Raw genomic sequence first — 27361 nt, 5'->3', positions numbered from 1 at the left:
GAGTCAATTAAGAAATATATCAGGAAAGCAAGATCAATTAATTGGATTAACTCTTGATAGAATCTCAGAGGTCATTGTAGAGTCAGGATTTATGGCCAGAGGTTTCTCAATTTCAGAAGAGAAATTTTTTTGGTAGTGCAGGTGCACTAAGGTAAGTTCTGTCTGGCCACTGACTCCAGTACCCACATTAACATAGGTTTAACTTGTAGATGAAGCCCCCCTGAATAGGATGACCACCATGACTGTTCCAGAGAGAACCAACTAGGGTCAAAAACTACTGCTCAACACGAAGGAGAAATTAAACATCTGATTGGTGAAGAGGGCAGCAGTTGGACCCCAGTACTCTAGGCAAACTTTGAACAGCAATAAATTTGAAAACAGCACTCTTTGTCATTATCCTCTCAGAGACTACCCACTGTCCCTCTTCAGAGCTCTTTTTGCTTGAGCCTTACTTTACTTTCACTTACAATAAAGTTTTGTTGCTTTGCTTTTCATGTCTGACTTTCAAGTTTCTTTCGTTGGAACACTAGAATCGAGGAATGGAGCTTAAGCTCCCTACTCCTGTGACAGAAATACCAAAGAAGGAAGCTTCTACATGAAAATGTTTTTAAGGGAAAAACGTATCCTCATCATGGTTTATTTTGCTCTAGGGAAACACCACCAAGCCAGTGAAACACAGAATGTGATTGCATCAGACAAAGCCGAAATGTCAGCTGTGCATGAACATGAGCACAGCCACAACCACACGCAGCTGCACGCCTACATCGGTGTGTCCCTTGTACTGGGCTTCGTTTTTATGCTGCTGGTGGACCAGATTGGCAACTCCCATGTTCATGCTAGTGAAGGTGAGTGGCTCCAGGGCTTCCTGGACAGTATGATAAATTTGCAGTTTGAAAGCTTACTAACAATTGAATATTCAATCCGTGTTATTGGTCTTACTTAAGTACTAAAACCAACTGCCTCTGGTGCCAGGGAACATTTTTTATTCAGTTGGGGGAGCTAGTGAGTTGTAGTATGGCTTTCGGTTGAGAGTCTAGGACAGAGGTTCTTAACCTATTTTATGCTGGGACCCCTTAAACAGTTTAAAGCCGATGGACCTTTTATTGGAATATTGGGTTTTTTTTAAATATTTATTTTTTAGTTGTAGTCGGACACAATACCTTTATTTTATTTATTTTTATGTGGTGTTGAGGCTTGAACCCAGGGCCTCACACGTGCTAGGCAAGCACTTTACCACTGAGCCACATCCCCAGGTCTGTAATATTGTTTTTAAATGCAAAAAGCGTAGTACTTAAGACTAGAGAGAAAATCAGTTATGTTGGAAAATAGTTACTAAACCTTTGGAACAAATTCATAATATAGAGTTGTATATCTTCTTTCTCAGTGCACTAAATAATGAGATTATACATTGAAATCCTGACTAAGCAAGTTTAATTTTTAAAAATTTTTTTATTTTTATTTTTTGTGGTACTGAGGATTGAACCCAGGTACTCTGCCACTGAGCCATCCCATCCCTTTTTCTATTTTATTTTGAAATAGGGTCTCACTAAGTTGCCCAGGCTGCCCTCAAATTTTCAGTCTTCCTGCCTCGGCCTCCTGAGTAGCTGAATTTACATTTGTGCGTCACCATGTCCATCAGTTTAATTTTGGGTTTTTTTTGGACATTAGTATGATAGCTAATAGCTATAATAAGCAATAGCTGGATTAAGAACATTAAATGGTGAGGTGATCGTTATCAAGGCAGTGTGTTTGTCAAGTTGAACATCCAGTTGATTTTGTGTTTTCATTTTAGTGGTTGCTAATATAGAAAATTCTGGTTTACAAAGTACTTTCTTACAAATGTACTTAAATACATTCTTTACAAGGAAAGATAAACTTCTCTTAAGGACAACTAGAATTTTCAAAAATTTTGTAAATTTAATTCCACCCGTAGTAACTTTTTTTTGTTAAGATCAATGAATTCATCTTTGACTAAATCAGCATCTTTGATATGGTTTATATTAAATAAAAAGAGAGGGCTGGGGATATAGTTCAGTTGGTAGAGTGCCTGCCTTGCATGCACAAGGCCCTGGGTTCAATCCTTAGCACCACAAAAAAAGGTGGGGGGGATTCTGATGCATAATAATTTGACCACTGAAATAAAGAACAATAATGAAATATAAGCCGTCAAAAAAAAAAAAAATAGGAATCTGTGAGCCCCATCTGCATAATAGATCAAAGGAGAAGAGAGTGTACTAGCTTGCAGTAGATTGCTGAATGCCAATTGGTAAATTTGGAAAAGGTGCTGGAATTGGAAAAACTATCATTTTTGTAACCTTCATTGTAAAAGTTGACTCAAGTAAGAATCATCAATGAATGTTAAATCTAGGAGGTGAATTTTGATTTGCTTATTAGTTACAAGGGGAAAGTAGTAACTAAGTGAAGAAATCAAACAATACTTTGACCAGATAATCAAAATAGTATCACCAGCATTCTCCTTTTTGGTGTAGCTGAGTAAGCTATCAGACCTGCTTCCTTATAAATAACCATAAAGTATAAACTCTAGACAAAATTCATAAAATCACAGCCTTAAGCACTTTGGAGCCAGGCATGGAGGCTGAGGCAGGAGGATCATAAGTTCAAGGACAATATCAGCAATTTAGCAAGACCCTGTCTTAAAATTTAAAATAAAAAAGACTAGGTTATAGCTCAGTGATAAAGTATCCCTGGATTCAATCCCTAGTACCAAAAAATAAATAATAAAAAAAAATTAGTGAATATCCTAAAGCAGGTACATTTTGGAGGAAAGTAGAGTCAACACTTAGAATAAGTTTACTATTTTTACTACTTTTAACAGTGAGCATCCTGTGAGGCAGCTAAAATTCTAATAGAAAACTCAATCATTCTGGCCTACAGAACTAGAGGACAGAATTCAAGACAACCACAAGCACTGGAAAAAAAAGAGAGAATACTAGAAAGGTGAGAACCAAAGAAATTCATCCTCAAATTCTGTATATATAAACTGTTCAAGTTTCTGGCTGACCACTGAACCATTCTTACATGGGCAGACTCCCAGCAGCTGAGCTAAAGATCAAAGAACTAAACTGTTATTTGAACAGCTGCTCAAAAGACAGTATTTGCAGTTTGAGCCAAATCAGGTTACTTAAAATGAAACAAAAATTCTTTAGAGGAATATAACAAAATCCAGAGTGTACATGAGATAATACCAACAGTGTATGATCTACAATCCAAAATTAACACTACAAGTGCACAGCAGGTGTACATCCTGCTTTAGACTAATACCCTGAGAAGCCTCACCTATGTAGTATTCTATCTAAGAATATAGATTCAAAGAACACATCAGGGGGCTGGGGTTATGGCTCAATGGTAGAGCACTTGCTTTGCAGGTGTGAGGCACTGGGTTCAATCCTCAGCACCACATAAAAATAAAGATATTGTGTCCATCTACAAATAAAAATATTTTTTTAAAAAAAGAACACATCAGACAAATCTAAAAGAAGGGTTATTCTGTTACATACAAGAAAGGTACTAGGGCTGGGGTTGTGGCTCAGTGGTAGAGTACTTGCCTAGCATGTGTGAGGCCCTGGGTTAATTGTCAGCACCACATATAAATAAATGAATAAAATAGAGGTTCTTCAACACCTAAAAAAAAATTTTTTTTTAAAGTACAAGAAGAGTAATGTATTTTCTTGAAATGTATGTTCCAGAAATGTCAGTATCACATAAATGCAATATGTAATTCTAGACAGGATCCTTCCTGGAAAGGAAGAATGTCCTGAAGGACATCATTGGGCAACTGACAAAATTAGAATATGCAAGAGACTTTCTAAAAAGTATCAACGTTAAACTTGCTAAGGTTGTATAAGATAATATCCTTCCTCTCTCAAAATACACTTTGAAGTATCTGGGGATAGAGGGTTATGGTATATGCAACTTTCTCTTAAATGGTACAGAAAAGATTTGTGTATATGAGCAAACACAAAAGTAATAAAGCAAGTGGTCAAGCTGAGAAAGGGTTCTATGGATATATATTAAATTACTCTCACAACTTTTCTAAAAGTTTAAAGTTAATTTTCAAATAAAGATTTTTAAAAGTCAAGGTGGAGCTGGGAATGTAGCTTAGTGGTAGAGTGAGTACATGCTTATTAGCATGCAAGAGGTCCTGACTTCAATCCCCAATATTAAGCAACGTAAAACAAAAAGCACCTTTGGTCTAAAAAGGTTTTCAATCTTTTTGTTCTCACTATTCCTATTTTTGCCATAGACATATTTAAAAATAAAATATTAGCTGGGTGCAGTGGCTCATGCCTATAATCCCAATGACTTAGATGGCTAAGGCAGGAGGATTGCAAGTTTGAGGCCAGCCTTGGCAACTTAGTGGGACCCTGTCTCAAAAAAAAAAGGCTAGAGACATGACTCAGTGGTAAGGCACTATTGGATTCAATCCCCCAAATAAAGATAATAATAATAAATTAAAAATAAAATATTGTCTTAAAAAGTTGATTTAGTTTAAAATGGTTTTATTCATGTGCTTTATTTCAAATAGCAAATGAAAAGTACCCACTATTGGATGATGTCCGACTCTGACTACATTACGTATTTGCCCACAATGGCCACTGTGGTGTTTTTCTTATATTTCTTGACAGTTTTCAGTTTAAAATTTATAAGCCTAGGAGTGTAAGGCAAATGTGGCCTCTGTGATACAGATAAATACTTGCAACTTTTGTGTACCCAGTGCTGTGCCACATTCTGTGAGACATGTTAAAAAGAGAAAGAAATAGAAAATATGTTCTTTATTAGTTACAGTCAATCTGGGGATGTAAAGACATATTTAAGTGAAAGTGGTCTTGGGTGTCTGAGTGGGGATACAGAAAAACCTCTGAAGTCACATGTGGATCTGGGCTGCGTAGAACCTTAGGTTGGAGCCAGAGGAAAGTTGCTTTGAGTTGTAACTAATCTTTTGTCCTTTCTTGAAGGAGGTGGTCTTAGAATTAGACTTGGAATGTGTCTATGTTTTGGGTTGACAAGAGTATATGTCCAGAATTAAGGGTGAGGCTGGGTGCGGTGGCACATGCCTGTAATCCCAGCAGCTCAGGAGACTGAGGCTGGAGGAGGATCACAAGTTCAAAGCCAGCCTCAGCAACTTAGCAAGGCCCTCAGCAGCCCAGTGAGGCCCTGTATCTAAATAAAATATAAAAAAGAGCCGGGGATGTAGTTCAGTGATGAAGCACCCCTGAGTTCAGTCCCTTGTGCCAAAAAAAGGGGGGGGGGTGAGGAGATTTGGGGAAGGAGAATGAGTGAGAATGTTTTGTTAGGGGGTGTTAAAGACATTGGTTTAACTGGTCTGGAGTGAGAAATATGGTGGCATTGGTTGGTAAATGGCTTAAGAGCCTACCTAATAGAGCACTTCAAACAGCTTTTGAAAAACAGATTCTTAGAGTATGTGGCGCAGTGATGGTGACAGTTGCAGTGATCCTTGGGCGGGCCACATAGAAGACACCTCAGAGCTGATCTGTCCCAAAGAGTTCAGAACAGCCAAGACTGGTCTAAATTCATTTGCTTCTGGAGCATCAAAAGCAACAGAATGAAGGCTGGGGCTGTAGCTCAATGGCAGAGCGCTTGCCTAAGCATGCTTGAGGCACTGGATTCTATCCTCAGCACCACATAAAAATAAACAAATAAAATAAAGGCATTCTCTCCATCTACAATTACAAATAAATTAAAAAAAAAAAAAAAAAAAGAATGAGAGTGCAGAGGGTGAGTAGGTACTCTGAGGAGTCTTCATGAAAACTTTAAATTACACTTCCTGTCTCAGTAATTTCAAAAACAGAAAGACCAATGCCAGTGTCTGTAGCTTGCTGTTCCAGAAAAAGCTGTATAAGTGTGAGTTGGTTTGTTTGGCCAACTTTTGTCCAGAGACTGCTGAGGATTCCAAGGCTCTTATCCCAAGCCTGGTGGGGCAATTTGAAGATGAGGAACTGGAACAGATTCTTGAAGATATCCAGCACAGTTTTCAATATTAGCCTCCTAACTTCACCTAGCTTCTCAGGGGAATCATTTCCCCAGCACACCATCTTCCCAGGGACTGAATCTGCCTTGCACAGAAACTTGATTGCAAAAGACATCTGGGCTTCCTTGGAGTGGACAGCCCATCTTGGTGTGGGTTTAGGTGGCTTTTTCACATGAGACTGTTAGACCATAATGACCATGTAAATCTGGAGCAGCCTTGCAGTGACTCCCTAAGCATGCTGCTGGGAAGGATGAGGTGGGGTGTTATATAAGCCACTCTGTTGACTATCTCATACTGTGGTTTTTGGACCCCACATTATTTTTTATTAATGACATTTCATATTTTAATTTCAATGTGTTTGTAGTTTTTGAAACCAAAGTAGAACAAAGAAAACTTGAATAGGGAAAGAATAGTCTTACCTAGATGCAAAAGGAAGAATTAAGCCAGATCAGTGTCTTTGTTTTAAATTATTAAAGAAAGGGTGAGAGTGCTAATAACTGTGAGAGAGCTTGGCATCCTTGTGCTTAACCCAGGAGACAGGGAGGAAGCATGCCACGGGAAGCAGTTACACCTGGGTATGACTGTGCTGTGCGGTGCACCCTTTAGCATGGAGATGTCAATAATTTGCCTTTTCTGTCCTTGAGCTGTTTTGCAGAATATGGATATGTAGCAGCCCCAAAGCACTCATTTTGTCACATTCAAATTAAGATTTTTTTTTTTAGCTGGACATGGTGACACACACCTGTAGTTCCAGCCATTTGGGAGGCAGAGGCAGGAGGACCACTTGAGTGCAGGAGTTTGAGACCAGCCTAGGCAATATAGTAAGACCTTGTCTCGAGAGAAATTGGAGGACTAGGGATGTAGCTCAGTGGTAGAGTACTCACTAACATGTGAAAAGCCCTGATTCCAGCCCCCAGCACAGCAAAAATAATATTTTCTTTCACAGAGTTCAGAGGTTGGAATGCTTTCAGAGTCGTCTTTTATGGGGCATCCAGTCCAAACCTCTGGCTTGCTACTTGGCAACAGGTGTTCTGTGATGGGGTTGATTTGGAATGAGGGAGGCTGACCCTTCCTGAGCCACTGCAGTGAAGCTACCCAACCTAAGGATAGGTAGGGAACAGTTTAATATTTTCACATTTAGCTGATCTTTCTGAAGGGAAATATTCTTGTTTTCTTCACAATTTTTTTTTGTTCTTTCTGACACTTTATATATGGATTCATGATCCAAAGAACAAGTTTGGGAAATAACAAAGTTGGTTCTAAAAGTCAAGATAGTTTTGCCAGGTGAGGTGGTGCGTGCCTGTAATCCCAATGACTCAGGAGGCTAGGGTAAGAGAATCACAAAATCAAGGACAGCGTTAGCAACTTGGTGAGACCCTGCCTCATTTTTTTTTTTTTAAGTGAGAATACCTAGCATGTGGGAGGCTCTGCTTTCAATTCCCAATACTACAGAAATAATAACAAAAACCCCTACTGAAACCCATGGGAAATATGGGTGGTATAAGATTTTTTTTTTTCAAGTTTTACCCAACTATTGACATGTGGGGTGTGGCGGAGACATGGGTGGAAACTCTTCAGCAGGAGTTTAGAGTTTTGGCTGAGGAGAGAGTGACTGAGAAAAGCCTAAAAGTACTAGAAACCTATGAAGTGAAGAAGTGGAGAAGAGACATTCTAGTTCTGTGGTGCTGCAGACCAAACTCAGGCATCTGTTCTACCACTAGGCTCTACCCCTGGCCCCTATATTTATTTTTAAAAGCTCTCTATAAAACAAACAATTTCAATAAATAAAACACTATAAAAAATAAACAATTTCACCTTTGCTATAAAAGTTAAAACCCAGCATGTTCTTAAATAATTAATGGACACAACATAATATTTTTCAAAAGATGACTCTGAAATAAAATGTTTGAGATAAATTTGATGAGGGGGAAATGAAAGGAAGGGAAAACCAGTGGGAGCCTATTGCATATGTAGGTTTGAGTTGATGAAAATTTAGGTTAGGGTGGTGGTGATAAAATAGAGCAAATGTGACAATGTAATAGTGAAGATAAAGTTGTAGAAGGCCCGGGAAGATGAAGTGGCAAACAATGACAGTTAGATGGTTGTGGAAAGAAGCCATCAGAGGTCACAGAGCGCTTTCCATTGGAGTAGTGGAGGTTTAAAGGAGTGTGAAGAAGTTTGGGCAGTTGGGGGAAACCTCCAGGTGTTTGAAGCAGGAAGAAAGAAGACAGTTGTAAGGATTATAACTTATGACTTCAAAAGCTTTCAAAAAAATTCATCCACCCCCAGACTAGTGTTTGGGTAGTTTCTGTCTCTCATTATTTAATGTTGTCCTTCTCATTTTCACTACAGATCCAGAAACAGGAAGGCCTAGCAGTTCCAAAATCACCACCACACTTGGTCTGGTCGTCCATGCTGCAGGTAGGGTTGGACTGCAGCGGGACCTCTCTCCTTCCTGTTTCAGGGGAAGCCTTAGTGTTTACTGGGCCCATCTGTACTCAGTGCTCTTGGGCTGGCCTTCAGGGATGGGGTTGCTTAATGAAGTCCTCCAGCACAAGTGTGAGCCCTGGTCTGTCCTGTGTTGGTTTTGCAAGCTAAGAATGATTTCTCAAATGTTTTTTTAATGGTTAAAAAGGAAAGAGTATTTCATGGCATATGAAAATTATATAATTCAAATTAATAAAGTTGTATTAGAACACAGCCATGCCTTCATGTTTATGTATTTTCTGTGGCAATTTTTGCACAGCGCTAACAGGGTTGAGTAGTTACAAGAAACCAAATGACTGGCAAAGCCTAAGACATTTATTCTCTGGCCCTTTATGAAGTTTGCTGACCTCTGCCTTAGGATCTTTTCTGGAAAAGAGCCTTGACACTAAAGTACTGAGTAACCCTGCTGCCCAGTGTATATCCAAAGTACCAGTGTAGGCAGAGGTGGTAGGTGGCATGCAGAAGTCACAGCATTGCTACTGGGCACACTTCAGAACCATAACCCAAACCTAGCCCTAGTGGTAGAATTCTGTCAACAACAAATACAGGAATGTGAAAATATCTAGGTGTTTCTGGTATGACATACTTTTCTAATAAAATTCATCCACTAGCCAATATACCCATGTTTAAATCATCTAGGTCAAGTTTGAAGGTCTTTATCTATAAGATGAAGAGATGCATCCTTTGAAATTCTTCTTGCATTTTTGTTATTGCAGTTAACAGATACTTGAATACTCTGGACCCAAAGTTAAGCTTTGTACATATATTCACTCATTTAATTTTGTGAAAATCCCGAGAAATACATGCTTTATTAAACCCATTTTTAAAGATGAGAAGGTTAAAGAAAGGTTAGGTTAAGTAATCTTCCTAGAGTCAAATCCAGCTTTATAACTAAAGACCACACACTCAGCCTCTAGCTGTTATTGATGTTTTTTATAGCATTTTATGTTTCATTGTTTCCAAATTTAGCTGATGGTGTTGCTTTGGGAGCAGCAGCTTCTACTTCACAGACTAGTGTCCAGTTAATTGTGTTTGTGGCAATAATGCTACATAAGGTAAGCCAAGATTTGATTTTGAATATATGCATAGTTAAAATTTCTCTTGGTCTTTAATGTTTCGTTGAAGTGGGGAAATGTTTTTTATTTAGTTTCCTAACTTCAAAATTCTTTTTTAGTTTCCTAACTAAATATTTTTTGAGCGAGTTTCATTTTGGAGAATTGAATAAATCTATTTAAACCTATTTTTTTGGCTACCATTTTTTAAAAAGTCTTACTTATAGGGTTTTATGTTTTTGTGACCATATACACAAACTATTAAATTCTCTATAGATCTCTATATTTCATAGAATTTTTTAAATTTTTTAATATATATTTTTAGTTAATGTACCTTTAATTTTTTTTTAGTTGCTGATAGACCTTTATTTAATTTATTTATATGCAGTGCTGATAATCAAACCCAGTGCCTCACACATGATAGGCAAGTGTGCTACCACTGAGCCACAGGCCCAGCCCCAGACCTTTATTTTTATTCATTTGTTTATATGTGGTTCTGAGAATCGAACCCAGTGCCTCACATATGCTAGTCAAGCACTCTACCACTGAACCACAACCCCAGCCCATATTTCATAGAATTTTGTTCGTTTTTTTTTTTTTTTTTTTTTTTGTAGGATCTTTTCTTAGCTTAGAATGTTAATTCCTAAAAGGCAGAGCTCAGGTACTCTGCCCAGGCTTTTGGTAAGAGACTTCCTAGACGATGGCAATGTACTTTTTTTTTTTTAATATACCAAGGATTGAACCTTATATTACTGAGCTTTATCCCTGAGCTTCATCCCTAGCCCTTTTTATTTTTTGAGACATGGATCGTCTCTAAACTGTTAAGGGTCTGATTAAGTTGCTGAGACTGGTCTTGAAATTGCAATCCTCCTGCCTCAGAGTCCTGAGAGACTGGGATTACAGGCTTGAACCACCATCTCACTCCTCTGTGCTTTTTTTTTTTTTTTTTTTTTGTGTGTGTGTGTGTGTGTGTGTTTCACAGCTTTTTTATTTTTTATGTTGAAACAGGATATCACTAAATTGCTTAGAGCCTCACTAAATTGCTAAAGTTGGTCTTGAACTTGCAATCCTCCTGCCTCAGCCTCCTGAGTAGCTGGGGTTATAGGCATGTGCCACTGTGCCCAGCTGGCATGTACTTTTTGATGGAGAAGCAATCCACATTTCCAGAATAATAATAAGGGATAATTTTTCATTTCTAGGCACCAGCAGCTTTTGGACTGGTTTCCTTCTTAATGCATGCTGGTCTGGAACGGAATCGAATCAGAAAGCACTTGCTGGTCTTTGCACTGGCAGCCCCAGTTATGTCCATGGTGACATACTTAGGCCTAAGCAAGGTAAGTTTGACCATTCCTAGATTTTTCTAGACAAGTGTCTGGTTCCCTTATGATCTACTAGAAACTTATGGTCTCTTATGTCAAAATTTTCAAATAATTACCTTCTCCAACTAAAGATAAAAATTACCTTATTTACCATACAAGGTAAAGTGTCTTAATTCCAAGTCAGTCCTCTTTTTAAGTTTAACATTTCCTTATTGGTTCACTTTGAAGACTTCTTTTGTAAGTTCTAAGAATATTTGCACAGATATATGAAAGAACTTCAAGACTATGGCCATAGCAAGATGGCTATAGTCAGCAAACACTCAAGATTCTTCTACTCCTGCTCTCAGATACTCAATAGTAAATATCTAGTCCTTTCTCATTCAGACCTGCAGTGACCTATGTCATTTGTCAGCTCAGAGTCTAGACACCCTTCCATTTCCAAGCTGCACCTTTCTGTGCCTCATAATTCTGTCTACTTGGGCTACAGTTCTTAACAACAACCCTCCCTGCTTCACCTAAATAATATAATAAAAATAATATAACTTGGGGCTGAGGTTGTGGCTCAGCGATAGGGTGCTTGCCGGGCATGTGCGAGACACTGGGTTCGATCCTCAGCACCACATAAAAATAAAAATAAAGATAAAAAAATAAATAATATAACTTAACCAGCCATACCTGTTTTATTTTTAGATGTACAGTAAGTCATAACCATCTACAATGAATGTTGAAGTACCTCAATGAATGTTGAGGTTGGCACATTACATTAAGATGGAACCAAGACTAGTTTAGTTTCTTCAGGGCAGGGGATTTAATCATTTTGTAAAAATGTTTTATATGACACATAAGCCAGCATGCCTGTGATCTCTTTTTCTTTCTTTCTTCCTTTTTTTTTTTTTTTTTTTAATTTCTTTTTTACTTCTTTCCTAGATTTGTCACTGGGTCAGCAGCCATGGAATTAAACTTGTGAGTCCTCTGCTGGCTTCAGTGAAGAAAGTAGCCTAAGTAGGATAGGGTTTTGTATAGTGGCTGGCAGCCATTGCATACAGTGTTAAAATCTGGGAGCGGGTAGAGTAGGGAAGGGCTGGGGGACTCTCCCGATGAGATATGATAGCAGCTGGCTTTGGAGAGGCCCAGGGTCTCATCTGGTCCTTCCAAAGTATGGCTGCTGTGATTCTCTTTGAAAATCAGAGATCAAACAAACAGTAGATTGCTCTTTCTGGTTTGGATGGAAATAATTTCTGTCATATCATTGTGTGACAAGCCATGTGGCAGCCCTTAAAAGAGCAGAGGGTGAGCAAGATGGCTATAGTCAGCAAACACTCAGATTCTTCTACTCCCACTCTCAGATCACTCAATAGTAAATAGCTAGTCCTTTCTCGTTCAGACCTGCAGTGACCTATGTCATTTGTCAGCTCAGAGTCTGGACACCCTTCCATTTCCAAGCTGCACCTTTCTGTGCCTCATAATTCTTTCTAGTTGGGCTACAGTTCTTAGCAACAACCCTCCCTGCTTCACCCAAAAGTCAACTGGCAGGCTACAGGTGAAAGTCTCAGAACTAGACTGGGCCAGGACTTGTTGAGGGAAACTGCTTTTCTCCATGCCCTCTCTGAAGGTCATTGATTCTGTATTTAATATATTAAAACCTGTATTAAAAGGAACATGAAAAATGAGATGGTTAAAAAATGGTTAAGTTTCTATTCATTAAGGATTTGTTGACCTCAGTTGCTAACAAATGAGTCATTATTAAACTTCTTTCCATTCACCTGAAGAACCTTATTTTTTTAGCCAATGAACAATACATAGTTCCTTTAATTATATTTTATTTGTTATAATTATTATTACTATTATTATTGGTTGGTACTGGGAATTGGACCATGGACACTCTACTATTAAGCTACATCCCCAGTTCTTTTTCTTTTTTATTTTGAGGGAAGGTCTAACTAAGTGCCCAAACTGGCCTTGAACTTGTGATATTCATGCCTCAGCCTTCTGAACTGATGGGATTATAGGCATGTGATGTGTCTGGCTACATGGTTCCTTCTAAAATATGACTATCACTTCATCGATCAATATGAGCTCTGAACTTTTTATAAGAAGGTACTGATAATTCTGAAGGGATGGAGTTAAATGCTGAATCTGTGGCAGGTTCTTTTCTTACAATTTTAATTAATCATTTTTAACCTATAGGTCCTTTTTCATAGAAAAGGTTGAAATCAGTTATATGAAGTTAGGTAAATGAGACCATTCTAAGCTGGGTGAAGGTGTCTCCTGCATCTTAACGGCCACTTTATCTCAAGCACCTGGCCCAGAGCCTGACACACAGAGAATACTTGTTAAATATTAGTAGAATGAACAAATAATAATAATAATAATATTAATAAAATGAACAAATGTCTGAAACTTCTTGTTGGTTCTGTCTCAAGAATAATGCAGGCAAAACCTGGTAATCAGCACTTGATGTTTGTTTTGAAAAGCAGTCATAGTGGATTTAGCTAATAATAGAATACTTCCATAATCACTAGTAAATTTCAAGTATTCTCACTACAAAAAAAGTATTTTTGAGGTCTGAGATTGTTGCTCAGTGGTAGAGTGCTTGCCTAGCATATGTGAGGCACTGGCTTCAAGTCTCAGCACCACATAAAAATAAATAAATAAAATACAGGCATTGTGTCCATCTACAACTAAAAAAAATATATATTTAAAAAAAATTTTTAAAGTATTTGAGGTAATGGATATGATAATCAGCTTGATTTAAGTTTTCCACAATGTACTCATAAATACTAACATTACTTTGTATCTTGTAAATATTTATAATTATAAATTGTCAGGCTGAGGTTGTGGCTCAGTGGTAGAACACTTGCCTTCATGCATGAGGCACTGGGTTTGATCCTCAGCACCACATAAATATAAAATAAAGATATTGTGTCCATCTAAAACTAAAAAAACAAATATTTTAAAAAAACAAATTGTGAATTTATAATAAATTTTTTTAAATAATTATTTACTGGGCTGGGGATGTGGCTCAAGCAGTAGCGTGCTTGCCTGCATGCGCGGAGCACTGGGTTCGATCCTCAGCACCACATAAAAATAAAATAAAGATGTTGTGTCCACCGAAAACTAAAAAATAAATATTAAAAAATTCTCTCTCTCTCTAAAAAAAATTATTATTATTATTATTTACACCATTGATCTTACTATTACTAAACCCTTATTTGGAAGCTCCTTATAAATGAGATAGAGTTACTTTGCTCTCAAGATGTCCCCAGTGTCCTAGGAGCACCAGACATGAATTTTGAATGTTTTTTAATTGGGACGTTTTCCTGACTCTGAATTTTACTTAATTTTGCCTCTCTGTTTTAATTCACAGAGCAGTAAAGAAGCCCTTTCAGAGGTCAATGCCACCGGAGTGGCCATGCTTTTCTCTGCTGGGACATTTCTTTATGTTGCCACAGTACACGTCCTCCCTGAGGTGGGCGGAATGGGGCATAGCCACAAGCCTGATGCCACTGGAGGGAGAGGCCTCAGCCGCCTCGAGGTGGCAGCCTTGGTTCTGGGTTGCATCATCCCACTCATCCTATCAATAGGACACCAGCATTAAATATTCAGGTTCCAGCCTCAGTCAGCGGCCATTTGCCATCCAGTGAGATCAGCGGGAACATGACAGCTACTCACTTCCTCAGTCTCTTGTCTCGCCTTGCCCATCTCCACCTGTGTTCCTAGAGTCCGGAGGGAGGTGAGATTCCATCCTGGGGTAATGGAAAAGCTTTTAAGTAGGAACAACACATTGTGGCTAGGTAATAGGCTTGTGTTGTGTTTTAAAGGGCCCTTGGCATATTGAGTTTTGATGTTTCTCTTAACCCTACTCTCAGGGAAGATGAAATTTAGTTTTAAGGAAAAGTGGAGAACTTCATACTCATAATGAAATAGTAAATATGAGAACACAGTGTTCTGTAATTAAGCTTAATCTCTTAGTTAGAGGCTCTGCCACTTTACCCCTTGATTTTTCACATGGTTTTCACCGTGTACGAATGGTGCTTTAGCATCTATGCCACATGCCTTGATAGGAGCTCATAGCACCCACTGTCTTAGATGCTAAAGGTGATTGTAGTTAATTTGAGATTAGAGTAAGGAAAGTAAGGGCAAAACACATTGAAAGCTGACCTTATCCTAGAAAGAGATATCCTTTGAGAAGGTACTTCTAGAGAGACTTAAACACCTCCTTTGCACGTGCCTCTAAATACAGCCTGCCATTCCATCCAGTGGAGCTGCAGAGGTGAGACTAGCTTTTTAAGGGTGACTGGTATTTTGTAGCATTTTGAAGTTTCTTTTGCAGAATACCTGTCTCCAGCACATTCCTATAGAGAGGTGAAGTTCTAGTAAGTTCAGGTATAGCCTGTCCTTCAAGAACAGTCTGATCACAAAGGATCTTTGGAAATTAAGAGATGCTACATTTTAAGTGAATTTGAATAATTGTTGACATCTTTGTAGTGAACTTTTGAAAAGTAAGACTACCAAAATCTGTATTGTCCTTTCTTTCTTTCTTTAAGTATTTCTTTTAGTAGGTCAGCAATCCCTCTGGCTAAACCTTTGTCCAGCGTGGAGAGCGGTATGTCTGCTCACATAAGCACCTGTAGCGTGAAGAAAGTCTAGCTGACTCATGAGTGGGAAGTGTCTGCCTGTTTAAAGCTTATTGAAATCATGTCTTGTGTCTTCATCTTTCCCGTGCTTTTCTCCTAACTTTTTCCTCCAGACCCTCCTCCCCACAGTTTGCTGCTTACTGCTGGTGGCGATGTTAATACTTGTGTGAAATGAGTTCTCATCAGGACAACCACTTCTTGAACTGTGATGATGAAGATAATATTGTCTCTATTTTTAATTCCCTTCAAAGATGTTACCTTTGTGTCAAATGCAGCTTTGTTAAACCTCAAAATAGCACTTCCTCATGTGAATTGACACAATCACTAATATTCTGATAATTTAAACAACTGAAATGATGAAAGTGTTTAACAAACTAAGGTTATTTTCCATATTTGCCAAAATCTGCATAAACCGTTTTGTCAAATGAGTGTATAATACTGTATTATTAATTTATTTTGATTTTCTGTACCATTTCAAAATATTACATTAAGACGGAACCAAGACTAGTTTCTTCAGGGCAGGGGATTTAATCATTTTGTAAAAATGTTTTATATGACACATAAGCCAGCATGCCTGTGATCTTTTTTCTTTTTCTTTCTTTCTTTTTTTTTTTTTTTTTATTTCTTTCCTAGATTTGTTACTGAGTCAGCAGCCATGGAATTAAACTTGTGAGCCCTCTGCTGGCTTCAGTGAAGAAAGTAGCCTATGTAGGATAGGGTTTTGTGTAGTGGCTGGCAGCCATTGCATACAGTGTTAAAATCTGGGAGCGGGTAGAGTAGGGAAGGGCTGGGGGATTTTCCCAATGAGATATGATAGCAGCTGGCTTGGGAAAGGCCCAGGGTCTCATCTGGTCCTTCCAAAGTATGGCTGCTGTGATTTTCTCTAGAAAATTAGAGATCAAATAAATAGTAGATTCCTGTGTCTGATTTGGATGTAAATGATTCCTATCATATTGTGTGCAATGGTCTGAAATTTGTTCTGCTGGCCAAAGCCTTTCGCAGTGCCTTGCCATCATGCTTAAAAGTTTGGCTAGACTATCTTGCTCGATAGGGCCTTGAACTATGGCAAGGGTTGAACCATTGAACTTCCAGATTTGCCTTCCCCTCTGGATCTCCACATTAACAAGCTCTCAGAAGCCGTGAGCTTTCCCAGATCCTAAAGCTGCTGCCTCAGGAACTACTCATTTCTCTCCTGGGCAGCAGGCAAAAATAGCCATATGAATTTATAGGGCTCAAATGCATCTTCAGGCAGCAGAGAACCAAGAAGCATTGCAGAGGCTTCCTTCACTGGAGGAAGAGCTCGCTCCTGTGGTAGGCAGAGTCCCAGGAGAGGCCATCTCAGTGCTCACTTTTCACCACATTTCAGTCCCCTTTTCCTCCTGTTTAAAACTGCCTCCTTAGATGTGGATGCCTTAATGCTTTAATACATTTGAAAACATTGGCGATACTTAAGCTGCTGCCATGATTACAAATGGAATTATTGGCAACCAAAGAGATGCAATTGATGATGAAAAGCATAGTCCATCCTTCCTCGTAACCAAAGTCAATCTTAATACAATTTGAGTCCCTTTCTTTAGTAGGGATAGACTTTCTTCAGATTCCACGTGCTCTCTTAAGTGGCAAATTAGGTTGAAAAACACTAATCCCCCTCACTTGGCCTCCAGTTACTTGCTCAATTCCAGTATCACCAAAGCAGTGATGTGCCAGGTTTGAATCGGTTTTCCTGTGAATTCTGTTGTCAGATTATTATTATTATTATTTTTTAAAGGCAGAGGTTCTGCACTGGAACATAGGAATTTGGAAGCAGTACTACCTACAGAGGCTGTGTGTTCTCTCCTCACCCTTCACTTTTTTTTCCCCCCTATTCAAAACAGCCAAGTTAGCCTGTTGTAGTATTTTGAATCATTAGAGAAAAGAAAGGGAATGGCTGTTTTGAGGTGTCATTTCTTGTAGAAAGGAGAAAGTGTAATTGTGTTGTTTTTTTTTTTTTTTTTTTTAACCAGCCTATTTCTAAGTGTCACTGCCTGGTTTTCCTCTTTTTCAATAGAACTAGGAGGACTCACCAGCATTGTTTATTAAGCCCCTGACACTTGGTAGCTAGGTACTGAACATGGGAACTGTATGTTAATAGCACAAGCCCCCACTGTGGCAGAACGCTCCTGCCTCTTGGTCCCTGAGCCCTTTGGGAGACTGAGAATAATAATCACATCCATCTCAAACTGCTGCAAATTAAGATGAGAGCCCTTGGTAGTTGTTCTACAAGGGACCCTTCCTTGCATCAGAAAATTTGTTCAGTACAGGATGGTCCGCATCTCCCTAAGAGTGCTCTTGGAGATGCTATGAAATTAAAACCAATGATGTAATCTCTTTGTACCTGAGACATCTCAGAATCACCTCAGGAGCTCTGAAGAAGACTTGTGACTTGTGGGAAAAGACTAGCCAACCACTTAGGGATTCTCTAGATATGCTTAGCCTAACACAGTTGCTTAACACAGGGAGATTGGCTTTGATTTTTGTCTGGTGGCATCTTCTGCAAGCTGGAAGTCTCATGGGATAACACTGCAGTTCCCCTGGTTTGGTGGCCTAAACAGAGATTTTAAATATCCCTTTTTCTGGATCCTTTGTACACATGAAATCATTCCATGGATGGCTGCCTTATAATTTTGTCTCTTTCCATTTTAATTGTGAATGGTTTTAAAAAAAAATGCTGTTTTCTGGTTTGTTTATGATATTAAATTTTTATTAGTGCATACCTTATGTGAGTGGCTCATTACTTACCTGACAACAGTGTTTCTGTTTGACAGCCAGGCTTGATTTGAACATCAAAAAAGTAATGAAAAGCTATGAAGGACAGTGGAAAGATCTATCTGCTGTATGCACATCCTCTAGGCAAGGTGGGAGGTGGGTAGAGACGCAGTATACCACCTGCTCCAAAAGGCACAGCTTCACTGATGCAGTGTTTTGCCTTCTGCCATTGTTAGCAAATGTGATTTATGAAGATAGCTCTCTACTCCCAGAAAAGAGAAGCAAGAACACATGAAGTGTATCACTGAAATGTATTATTTGTGTGTCATTAGATTTCATTAGTTATTACTGGTGCATTTTGTGCTGGTATATGTGTGTGTATATATATAATATATATACACATCTCAAAATGTGTGTGGTGTGCTAGTTACAGAGATTGTGCCCAGAGTGTTCCATGTTTCTCAAAAACCTCTCCTCATGAGGAAAACCAGCAAAGAAGACATGCTGTTTACGATTCCTGTCATCTCTACAGGAGTCACCAGGTGAAGTGCTCTGTCCCTCCTCTGCCTTGAGCAGTGGAGTTTGAAATTCTTAGGAAGTCAGCATTATGCCCCTTTCACACTGCTGTCCTGAGATGAAAGTGTGTTGGGGGGAGGGGCGGCGGCAAGAAAGGGTTTGCATAGCCAAAATAGCCAGCCATCCTTAGGTTTGTGTTGTTTTTAATCCTAAAAGCTAGAACTGCATCCTATGGTGTAATTTTTATAGTAATAAATTAGAAATAAGCAGCTTTTGTTTATGTTGTCCCTGTGTCTGGAATGCTTTTCCCCAGCCTCCTCACCTTCTTGATGCAGTGTCCCCTTCTCTTAGCCTACTGTGATCTCTTAGTAAATACTGTAACCTACACCATCCCATGTTCCTCACCTTTTTTTTTTTTTTGGTTCCTAGTACTAGGGATTGAACCCAGGGGTGCTTAACCACTGAGCCACACACACCCCCAGCCTTTTTTATTTTGAGACAGGGTCTTACTAAGTTGCTTAGGGCCTTGCAAAGTTGCTGAGGCTGACTTTGAACTTGTAGTCCTCCCTCCTCAGCCTCCTGAGTTGCAGGGATTACAGGCATGCACCACAATGCCTGGCAAATCAATCTTCTTCTAATGTGCTCTATGATACATGTCTTTACTTTGTCCCTTTTGCCTACTAGAAATCAAGGTCCAGGCAGGTAGATTCTCATGTACTTGTTCAATGAATTGGTCTTGCTGGATAGTGGGGTGCTTTTCTTTTCATTTACAACACCCCACCATCATCAGGAACTGGAGGTGTGATCCCTGAGAGAACCAGCTGTGACCTTACGTGTTGCTCCAGTTTTGCCTCACACTTGGGGAGTTAGCAATGAAAAAGGGAATCAGAAGGATATTATCAGGGTTCACGTTACTAATCCAGTACTAACCTTAGGAAGGTGCTGTATGACTGACTCGGGGATGGGGAAATGTAGGTCCCGTTCCCAGCTTGGCTACTGATCCCCATTGCAGTGCTAGTCATTGCCCAGTTTTATGATCTGGGGCTTGCAATGAGAGTCAAAGTGTGTACCTCACTCTGTTTGCCATGCTTATGGAGGGGTCCTGACAAATTCAGGAGCTGTCAGATGAGGGAGCCCAGGGGAAAGGGGGATGAGAGACCATTTGAGGAAGACAAACTGGATTGTTGGCCTGTACCTGGGATGCTCTTGGGGGCCCAGCTCAATAACCAGATTCTTCAAGGGACACAGTGATCCTGTGTCCCACAGAGGGCAGGACCAGAAGCAGGTTGACTGTTCCTTTACTCACCACCTCATTCAGCGGCAGCATCCTATGAACCAAGCACTTCGAGGGAGCAAGAGTCAGTTCATACCCTTGAATAGTTTTGTGTTCCATCAAGGGTTTCAAACAGGAAAACACAATTACCAGTAGTGAGGTTGGCACAAGAAAGCAAGACCACGGGGGCCAGGAGGACACATGAAGCCAGCAACCCAGAATGGGGCTCTGGGAGGCCTCCAAAAAGCGGTGGTATCTGAGCTGAATCTGGAGGCAGAGCAGAGTGAGCTAGGGGAGAGTTGGGGAAGATCCCCTGGGCAGGAGAATGTTCTGGGCAGAGGCCTGCTGGCAACACAAGAGCATGAGCTCTGTGTAGAAGTCATTCTGGCTGAAAGGGGAGGTGTGAGGCAGGTATGGAGAAGCGTTAGTCCCTTAGAAGTCCTAATTTAAAAAAATACAGATATATGGGCCTAGCTAGGGTCTTTATACTTCATGCTTTCACTCCACCTGGTGTCCCTTCTCTGGTTGGCCTGAGTTCCTGTCACCATGCAGGTGACTTGTGAATGTGACAGTCAGTAGTTTCCAGGTCCTTGCACTTCAGTGACTAACTTTTCCTCTCCTTATCCCTGCTTATCTCCTCTACTTACTGGCCGGGGCCCAAAGATTCCTCTCCACTGCTGGGCACCTATGTCACAGTTCTGTGTAGAGGACCTACTCCTCCTGGCAGGCCATCTGCTCTGCCTTTGGTCTGTTCCTTCTCCCCCTCCAACACTCCTTTGCCTCTGCTTCCTGGTTTACTTAAGGGATCATGACCTGGAACAGAAGTGTTCTCGCACACCACCTTCTGCATGCACAGGCTTCTACTACTGTCTCACCAAGGCCTCCCTCCCACACCTGGTGTTTCCTTCTCTCTCTGTAGCCCCTGACTTCCTGATTTCAGGTCTTCCCCTGGGCTAGGTGCAGAGGACAGGAGCTAGAGGAGAACCCATTTTATTCTCATCTCTGTCTCTGTCTTTGCCTTTGCTCAGAACTTTGAAAAACCAAAAAAGAACTTCCTGTTGGCCCCTGGGTAAAAAGTTCCAAATTAATATGCTGAGAGTTCAAAGGCTTCCTTTTTGATACACGAAGCCCAAAGGGGGTTTCAAAGTAATGTGCCTGTGGTCTTTACATTCAGTATAGATGGAGCTAACACTGGGGCCCAGCTTCTGGCATTTGGTTCCCTGAGTTACTAGTGTTCCAGTTTTAGATGAAAGACCAACACTCTGGCTCTCCCTCAGCTAGTCTGGGAGAGAGTGTGAGATTGTAACAATAAATAGCTTATAGGTTTATTGGCCAGACTCAACACATCCACCCCTTAGTCCAAATAAAATATTATACTTGCTCATAGAATCAAAATTAATGTGTACATTTTAATCCACACATCATCCTTGAGAGGGAGCACGTCCATGGTTTCTGAGCAGTGTGTTGCCCCTGGCAATGCCCTTGGGTGCCAAGAGCCCATGCTAGTGCTGTAAGTGGGTGGCAGGGCAGCAAGACATTCGGGCCACCCCCAGAAACAGTCTGCATTGGCAACCTTGGGTGTGAGCAATTACTGGGCAGTGAGAGAGCAGAGGCCTAGCGAGACATGACCCCTGCTGGTGAGAACAGAATTTGCATTCTAGTGCAAAGGAGTCAGAAATCTTGAAGAGGGATTGCCAGTGTGGCTTCAAGTGTGCTTCCCCATGAGGAGGTGAGACTTCCTGTGGGGGCCTGCTGGGTCCTGCTCACCCAGAGACAGTGCTGCTGGTCCTCAAATGCCCATCCAAGCCCCTCCCCAACCCAACCTCCTTAGCACTTTGGCCTATTGGCTGTGCCCCTGTGTGTGGCTCCCTGTCCCTCACCTCCCTCTCAGGTTCTCCTGGGAGCAGCCAGGACTTGCACAGGCAAAGGAGCCTAGGACCAATCCTGATCTTACAAAGTCCAATCAAAGTAGGAATAGGATTCAACAAAAAGGTGTTTTAATCCTTTCCAGGAGAGGAGGGAGTGATCAGAAAAGGAATCACAAGCGATAATTTAAGCTGAGTCTTGAAGCAGAATTTGGGGAAGAAGAAAAGCACTCAAGACCAAGGAAAGGACAAGTGAAAAGGATACAAAAGAGCTTGCCAGCCTCTCAGAATGTCAGAAACAGTGTGGCTGGTGGGAGTGTTGAGGAGAACAGATGAGGAGGGGGCGCTGACCAGGAAGGGACTTCCAGCCAAAGGGAGTCAGGAACTGCAGTCGTGGCAAGGGAGCTCCAGCAGAGAGCTCGAAACAGACACATGGTCACTTTGAGCATGGAAAAGATCCTATGAGAGATACGTAAGCCTGGATTCTTTGAGGGTAGGGACAGTCATTTGGAAAGGCTACTGCAGAGTCCAGGTGAAAGCTGAGCATGAAGCTGGGAGCTGAGGAAGACGTGGGGTGAAAGAAACAGGCCAGAGAGCTACAGTGATCATCCTTAGTGCACAAGGCTTTTGTTACAGCCTGGTGTCCAACCTGACTTAATGCCAAAAGTAGAGTCTGCCATCAAAAAATTGCTTTCAGAGGCTGGGATGTTCCTCTGGCAGAGCACTTGCCTGCCACGCACAAGGCTATGGGTTTGATCCCCAGCAACACACACAAGATTGCTTTCACATCCTTTCTCAGGCACCCCATAGATTCTATTCTATAGGGAAGTCAGAGTCTGAGAGGTCAGAATTCATTTGGTAAGCAAAGTAGAACAGGAAACTGCAACCCCTGGCCAGAGACCAAGCAAAGAGAATCAGTTCAGTGAGGTACTACATGTTCCACCGCCCCCCACCCCATCCTCAAGGAGTTCACAGTCTCCTTGACTATGAAGAGAAGCAAACACACAGAAAAACTCCAAACCAGGAGGACAGACATGGCTAGACCAGAAGAATCAGCAAAGATCCACAGCACCAAGAGAAGGGTGTAGTTACAGCTGAAATCAGTACCATGACTTTATCATGGACTCTAGAATAGGAGTCCGAGTGAGGAAATTGGGGTCCTAATGTCACCAGACAGGGGTGCAGGGAGTTCCCTCCAAAGAAAAGAATGGTACCTCATCCTGGCCCAGGCTCATTCTGGATTTTTGCCATTTGAAGTTCTAGGATGCATCAGAAGTAAGGCACAAGCGAAGATTTATTTAAGGACAGCAAAGGTGTATGTACCCAATAAGCACATGTCCTCTCAGAGAAGAGAGATGAGTGAGGTGCCCTCAATTGACTATATATGTGATTTTTCTGGGAAGAAATATGCAGGTTCTCAGCAAGCTTCTCTGAAAATCAAGTTGTGTGACATTGATTTGATAATTGAGGTTCAGAATGTTCCTCTTAGGTTAAGATGTCTAGCCATATATCAGTTGTAGGCACACTGTATAAGTCTTCAAATCTGGTGACACTTAAATTAATTATGTTTTTATTCTAGTTGATCCATTCCAAACATATGCTATGTTCACCTAACTAGAAGGACAAGCATGACTGGTCATCTTGTTGCCATCTACTAAAGGTCTCTTTTCCTCTCTCCCTAAGAGCCCACCTACCTCAGAAGGAAGAAAGAGATTCCGTAAAGGACACCTGATGCTGCTCCAGGGCCCAGCCTGGTGCCCAGATCTCCCACTTCTGCTACTTGGTCCTATAGGAAAGCTTGGGCCCAGCTCAGTCATCAAATTGACAATGGTGCTGGGACACCTTAGAGAAGCCAGAGTAGCAGCATTCCTGGGTCCTTCACTTGGCACCAGCCTGGAAACAAGTAGAAAAACCATAGCCTGCATACCTGAGGGTGGGGTCAAGGACTGAGGGGGCCGGGAGCAGTGGAAGTGGTGCTATGGAAGAGCCATTTTTGTTCGTCCAGGGTTCTGGGAACTTTGGTAACCCAGTCAGGATGTGATTCCAGGAAGACCCTATCAACATTCCTGTCGGGGAATGTTCTGCTGCCCATTCCTGGCTTGAGTGAGCCTGTATCTGGCTCACTGTAGCTAAAGTATAAGATCAGGGCTGAGGTTGTAGCTCAGTGGCAGAGTGCTTGCCTAGCATGTGTGAGGCACTGGGTTTGATCCTTAGCACCATATTCAAATAAAATAAAGGCATTTTGCCATCTACAACTACAAAATTTTTTTTAATAAATAAAGTATAAGATCAGAGAGCTGAACCCCAGACAGTAGTCACATTATGCAAGTGTACACTCACTGTCGGGAGTCCCTTAGCTTCAGGGCTAGAATCTTATAGTGCAAGAAGAATTGTCTTTTTGGCTCTACAGGAACATTGATTCTTAGGTTAGTTGACAATTGAAAAAGTACTGGAAAAGAAAAAAAAGACTGAAAGGGATCTAGAATTTTTCCAGTCCAAACTTTAATTCACATGGCCCTATACTGCTGCGGGTAGGGTCTGGGCTTGGGATTCAAATCAAATCAAGGTGTTTGATTCTGCCAGTTTTCCTCATTCCACATGGATTTGTGAGCCTATCACATTCTAGGAAATGATCAGCTGTGTGACCTCAAGTAGACAACTTTTAAAAACTTGATTCTCATCTGGGAAATTAAAAATAATGTGTACCTCCTGGCCTATTGTCAAAATTAGATGAAATAGGTAAATCATAAACAGCCCACAGAGAATATCAACTCTGTACCTCAGCAGAGGAGGGGAGCACTTTAAGGGAACCTGCATTTCTGGACTGGTCTCACTGGTAAGATTGGGCATCCCTGACCCACTTGACCTGGGGCCCTGAACTTGCCTCTGACTTGTTTTGTTCTCCCCAGATTCTTGGCCAAGCATTCGGCACTTCTGGGCAGAGGACACAGCAAAAGCAGAAACAGCTCCTTCCACAGCTGACCTGGCATGACTTGGGCTGTTAGTTGAGGGGGACAAAAGTCACTCAAGTATCTAGTGATTGATCAAACTCATGTTATTTGTCTCCCAGTGGTATTTCCACACAGTCTTTGCCACTGTTAGTTACATCATGTCCAGATCTTATTTGCAAAGGAATGGGCAAAGATAGATTTCTCTCCGCTATTGAAAAAACCTGGGGTCCATTTCTTCCATTGAAGAAACTAAGCCCTTCCTAGGACCATCTGGGCTCACACAACTCATTTCCTTGAAGGATGTCTCAAAATGACTCCTGGTATCCTGACTTTATCTCCTAATGATGGCTCACAAACTCACCACTAGTGATCAAAACTTGAGAAGGGATGAATTTACTAAAAGAATATAAGGAGGGCCAAAAAGACAGGCAAAGCTTCCAAAACAATACTCAAAACCCTGCTGTACAGTGTGTGAGAAGGAAGCTTAATGCCACAGAACTCTCATGCAACTGTTGTGTGCTACCAGGAACTCACCTCCCCATGACCGCCACTACAGCCACAGTGGACACCCAAAACAAGTCACAGGTCTCTGCATGCTTCTTCCTTGCATGTATCATCTTTAATTCAAAGTCCTGTCTCTGCCCTGACCAGTGAACTACACACACAGGCAAGTTTTGATTGTTTGTTGATATTGGGACTTGAACCCAGGGACAATTTACTACTGAGTTACATTCTTTTATTTTCTATTTGGAGATAGGTTCTTGCTAAATTCCTTAGGGCCTCACTAAGACGCTGAGGCTGGCCACAGACTTGTGATCCTCTTGCCTCAGCCTCCCTAGTTGCTGGGATTACAGGCATGCACCACTGCACCAGGCCTAAGGCAAAGCCTTTAGTAGCCATCTTAGAAAAGTAAGACTTCTAATGTGGGAACATTTCCAGGTATTAAATGGGTCACAAACTCAAATACAGGGAGGAACCAGACAGGTCTCTGGAGAGTACCCCTTAGGCATTCAGGTCAAAAATGTTAAGATGATGTGAAAATGATGATAAGAGTGATAAGTGATTGTAGTGATGGTGCTGAGGAATTGACTACAAAGGGGCAAGAGGGAATTTTCTAGCATGAGGGAAATGTTCTGTGTCTTGCTTTGGTTGGTGGTTACATGATGTATGTAGTGTATACATTATTTGGTGTATACATTCACCAAATGAGTAGTTAAGATCTGTTCATTTTACAATATATTAAGTATACCTCATTTTTTTAAAACTTGGGGCAAGTTAATATGTCTATCTGTATATTAATTTGGCCATCAGGCTACCCATTTCCAAGTTTCTGTTACAATCTTTATCTCACATATGAGGAATCAGAGACCTTGAGTAGGGAAACAAGGGCACAAGTGAATGGTGACTTTTGGCCAGCTCCTCAGCCTGGGGAAGGTAGACTGTGCGGTCTAGGAGCTGCGTCTAACTGCGCAAACTCCGTGCATTTGAAGAGTCAGTCGCAGTGCTAACCCAGCCTTTCCACCCGCTGGGAGGAAGGCGTTCCCCAGGGACTGGGCAATTGTCTGCCTGGCCAGAAAGTGAGACAGTCACTAAATACCTACCCCAAGGAAAGCCGAAATGAATGGAACACGCATCCCTAGGGAGTATTGGCCAGGCGCGCAGATAAATCACAAACTGCACTGACAGTTTGAGATTAGCATTGAGTGCCAAATGCCGACACAGGCAACCAAGTTCCAGGAAAAGAAATCCGATCTGAGAGAGGCGACCGCGGCGGTGCAAAGCGAAATCCACAAGAGAGGCCGGGCAGAGACCAAATCTTGATGGAGCCTCCTCTTGGGGCGAGCACCTAGGCACTTATCGAAGTCTTACCTGGTCACCGGTCTACCCCAAAAGGTACCGCTATACAGGTGAAAAAACTCAAGGCTCCTGCAGTTTACAGTACTATCCAAAGTCTGAGTTGTAATCTCAAACCCAGTTCTTTGACTCCACGCCCGAGATCCTTCCTCTCCTCCGCCCACTGGGGAGTAGGTCTCTACAGAGTGACTCCCGCCCATCCCAAAGCGACTCGTCCCGTGATTCGATGCAGGTGCTGCACGCCAGAGGGAACTGGAGGAATGCTGGGCGCCCGGGGTGGGGGTGGGGAGGTTCTGTAGCCAAATCCTCGGCCGCACAACCCGCCGGGACCTTCCGGACGCCGGGAGCAGGGCCCTCCAGCCGGCGCCCGCCCTGATTGGCGCTCGGGGTCGGCCTCCAGCTGGCTCACCTGCCACTCTCAGCCAATCGAGGACACCAGAATTAGGGCTGTCACCGAGGGAGGGGGAGATGCTGCGGACGCGCGTCTGAGCTGCCCTCCCCGCGGAGTTCCCGCCAGGCCCGCGGCAATCCCGAGCCTAGTCCCAGCCGCCGGCTGCCAGCCCCGCGGCCCTCATCACCGAGCTCGGTGCCCCGCGCGCTTTAATGCAGCAGCTCCAGCCCGGGCCTGCTCGGCATCTCCGCTTGGTGGGAC

General features: G+C 41.6%; 1 protein-coding gene and 1 pseudogene across 3 annotated transcripts in view; both read left to right on the top strand.

Moving 5' to 3' along the window:
* Slc39a9 (solute carrier family 39 member 9) overlaps nucleotides 1-18257 on the top strand; it is a 52370-nt gene extending 34113 nt beyond the window's left edge. The window contains exons 3-7 of one of the 3 annotated variants that reach the window (XM_071607928.1): nucleotides 651-845; nucleotides 8363-8431; nucleotides 9467-9552; nucleotides 10749-10878; nucleotides 14241-18257. In XM_071607928.1, coding sequence (XP_071464029.1) covers nucleotides 651-845; nucleotides 8363-8431; nucleotides 9467-9552; nucleotides 10749-10878; nucleotides 14241-14452 — 692 coding nt within the window. In that variant the 3' untranslated portion in view covers nucleotides 14453-18257. Of the gene's footprint in view, nucleotides 1-650; nucleotides 846-8362; nucleotides 8432-9466; nucleotides 9553-10748; nucleotides 10884-14235 lie in introns of all 3 variants that reach the window. The other 2 variants (XM_027929588.3, XM_071607927.1) reach the window with 2 other exon arrangements.
* On the top strand, nucleotides 5442-6023 carry LOC114088058 (DNA-directed RNA polymerase II subunit RPB4 pseudogene; annotated as a pseudogene).
* Nucleotides 18258-27361: the final 9104 nt, after the last annotated feature.

Source organism: Marmota flaviventris, chromosome 2 (genome assembly GCF_047511675.1).
Source record: "Marmota flaviventris isolate mMarFla1 chromosome 2, mMarFla1.hap1, whole genome shotgun sequence".
Lineage (NCBI taxonomy): Eukaryota > Metazoa > Chordata > Mammalia > Rodentia > Sciuridae > Marmota > Marmota flaviventris.
This window is presented reverse-complemented; position numbering and strand designations above follow the sequence as displayed.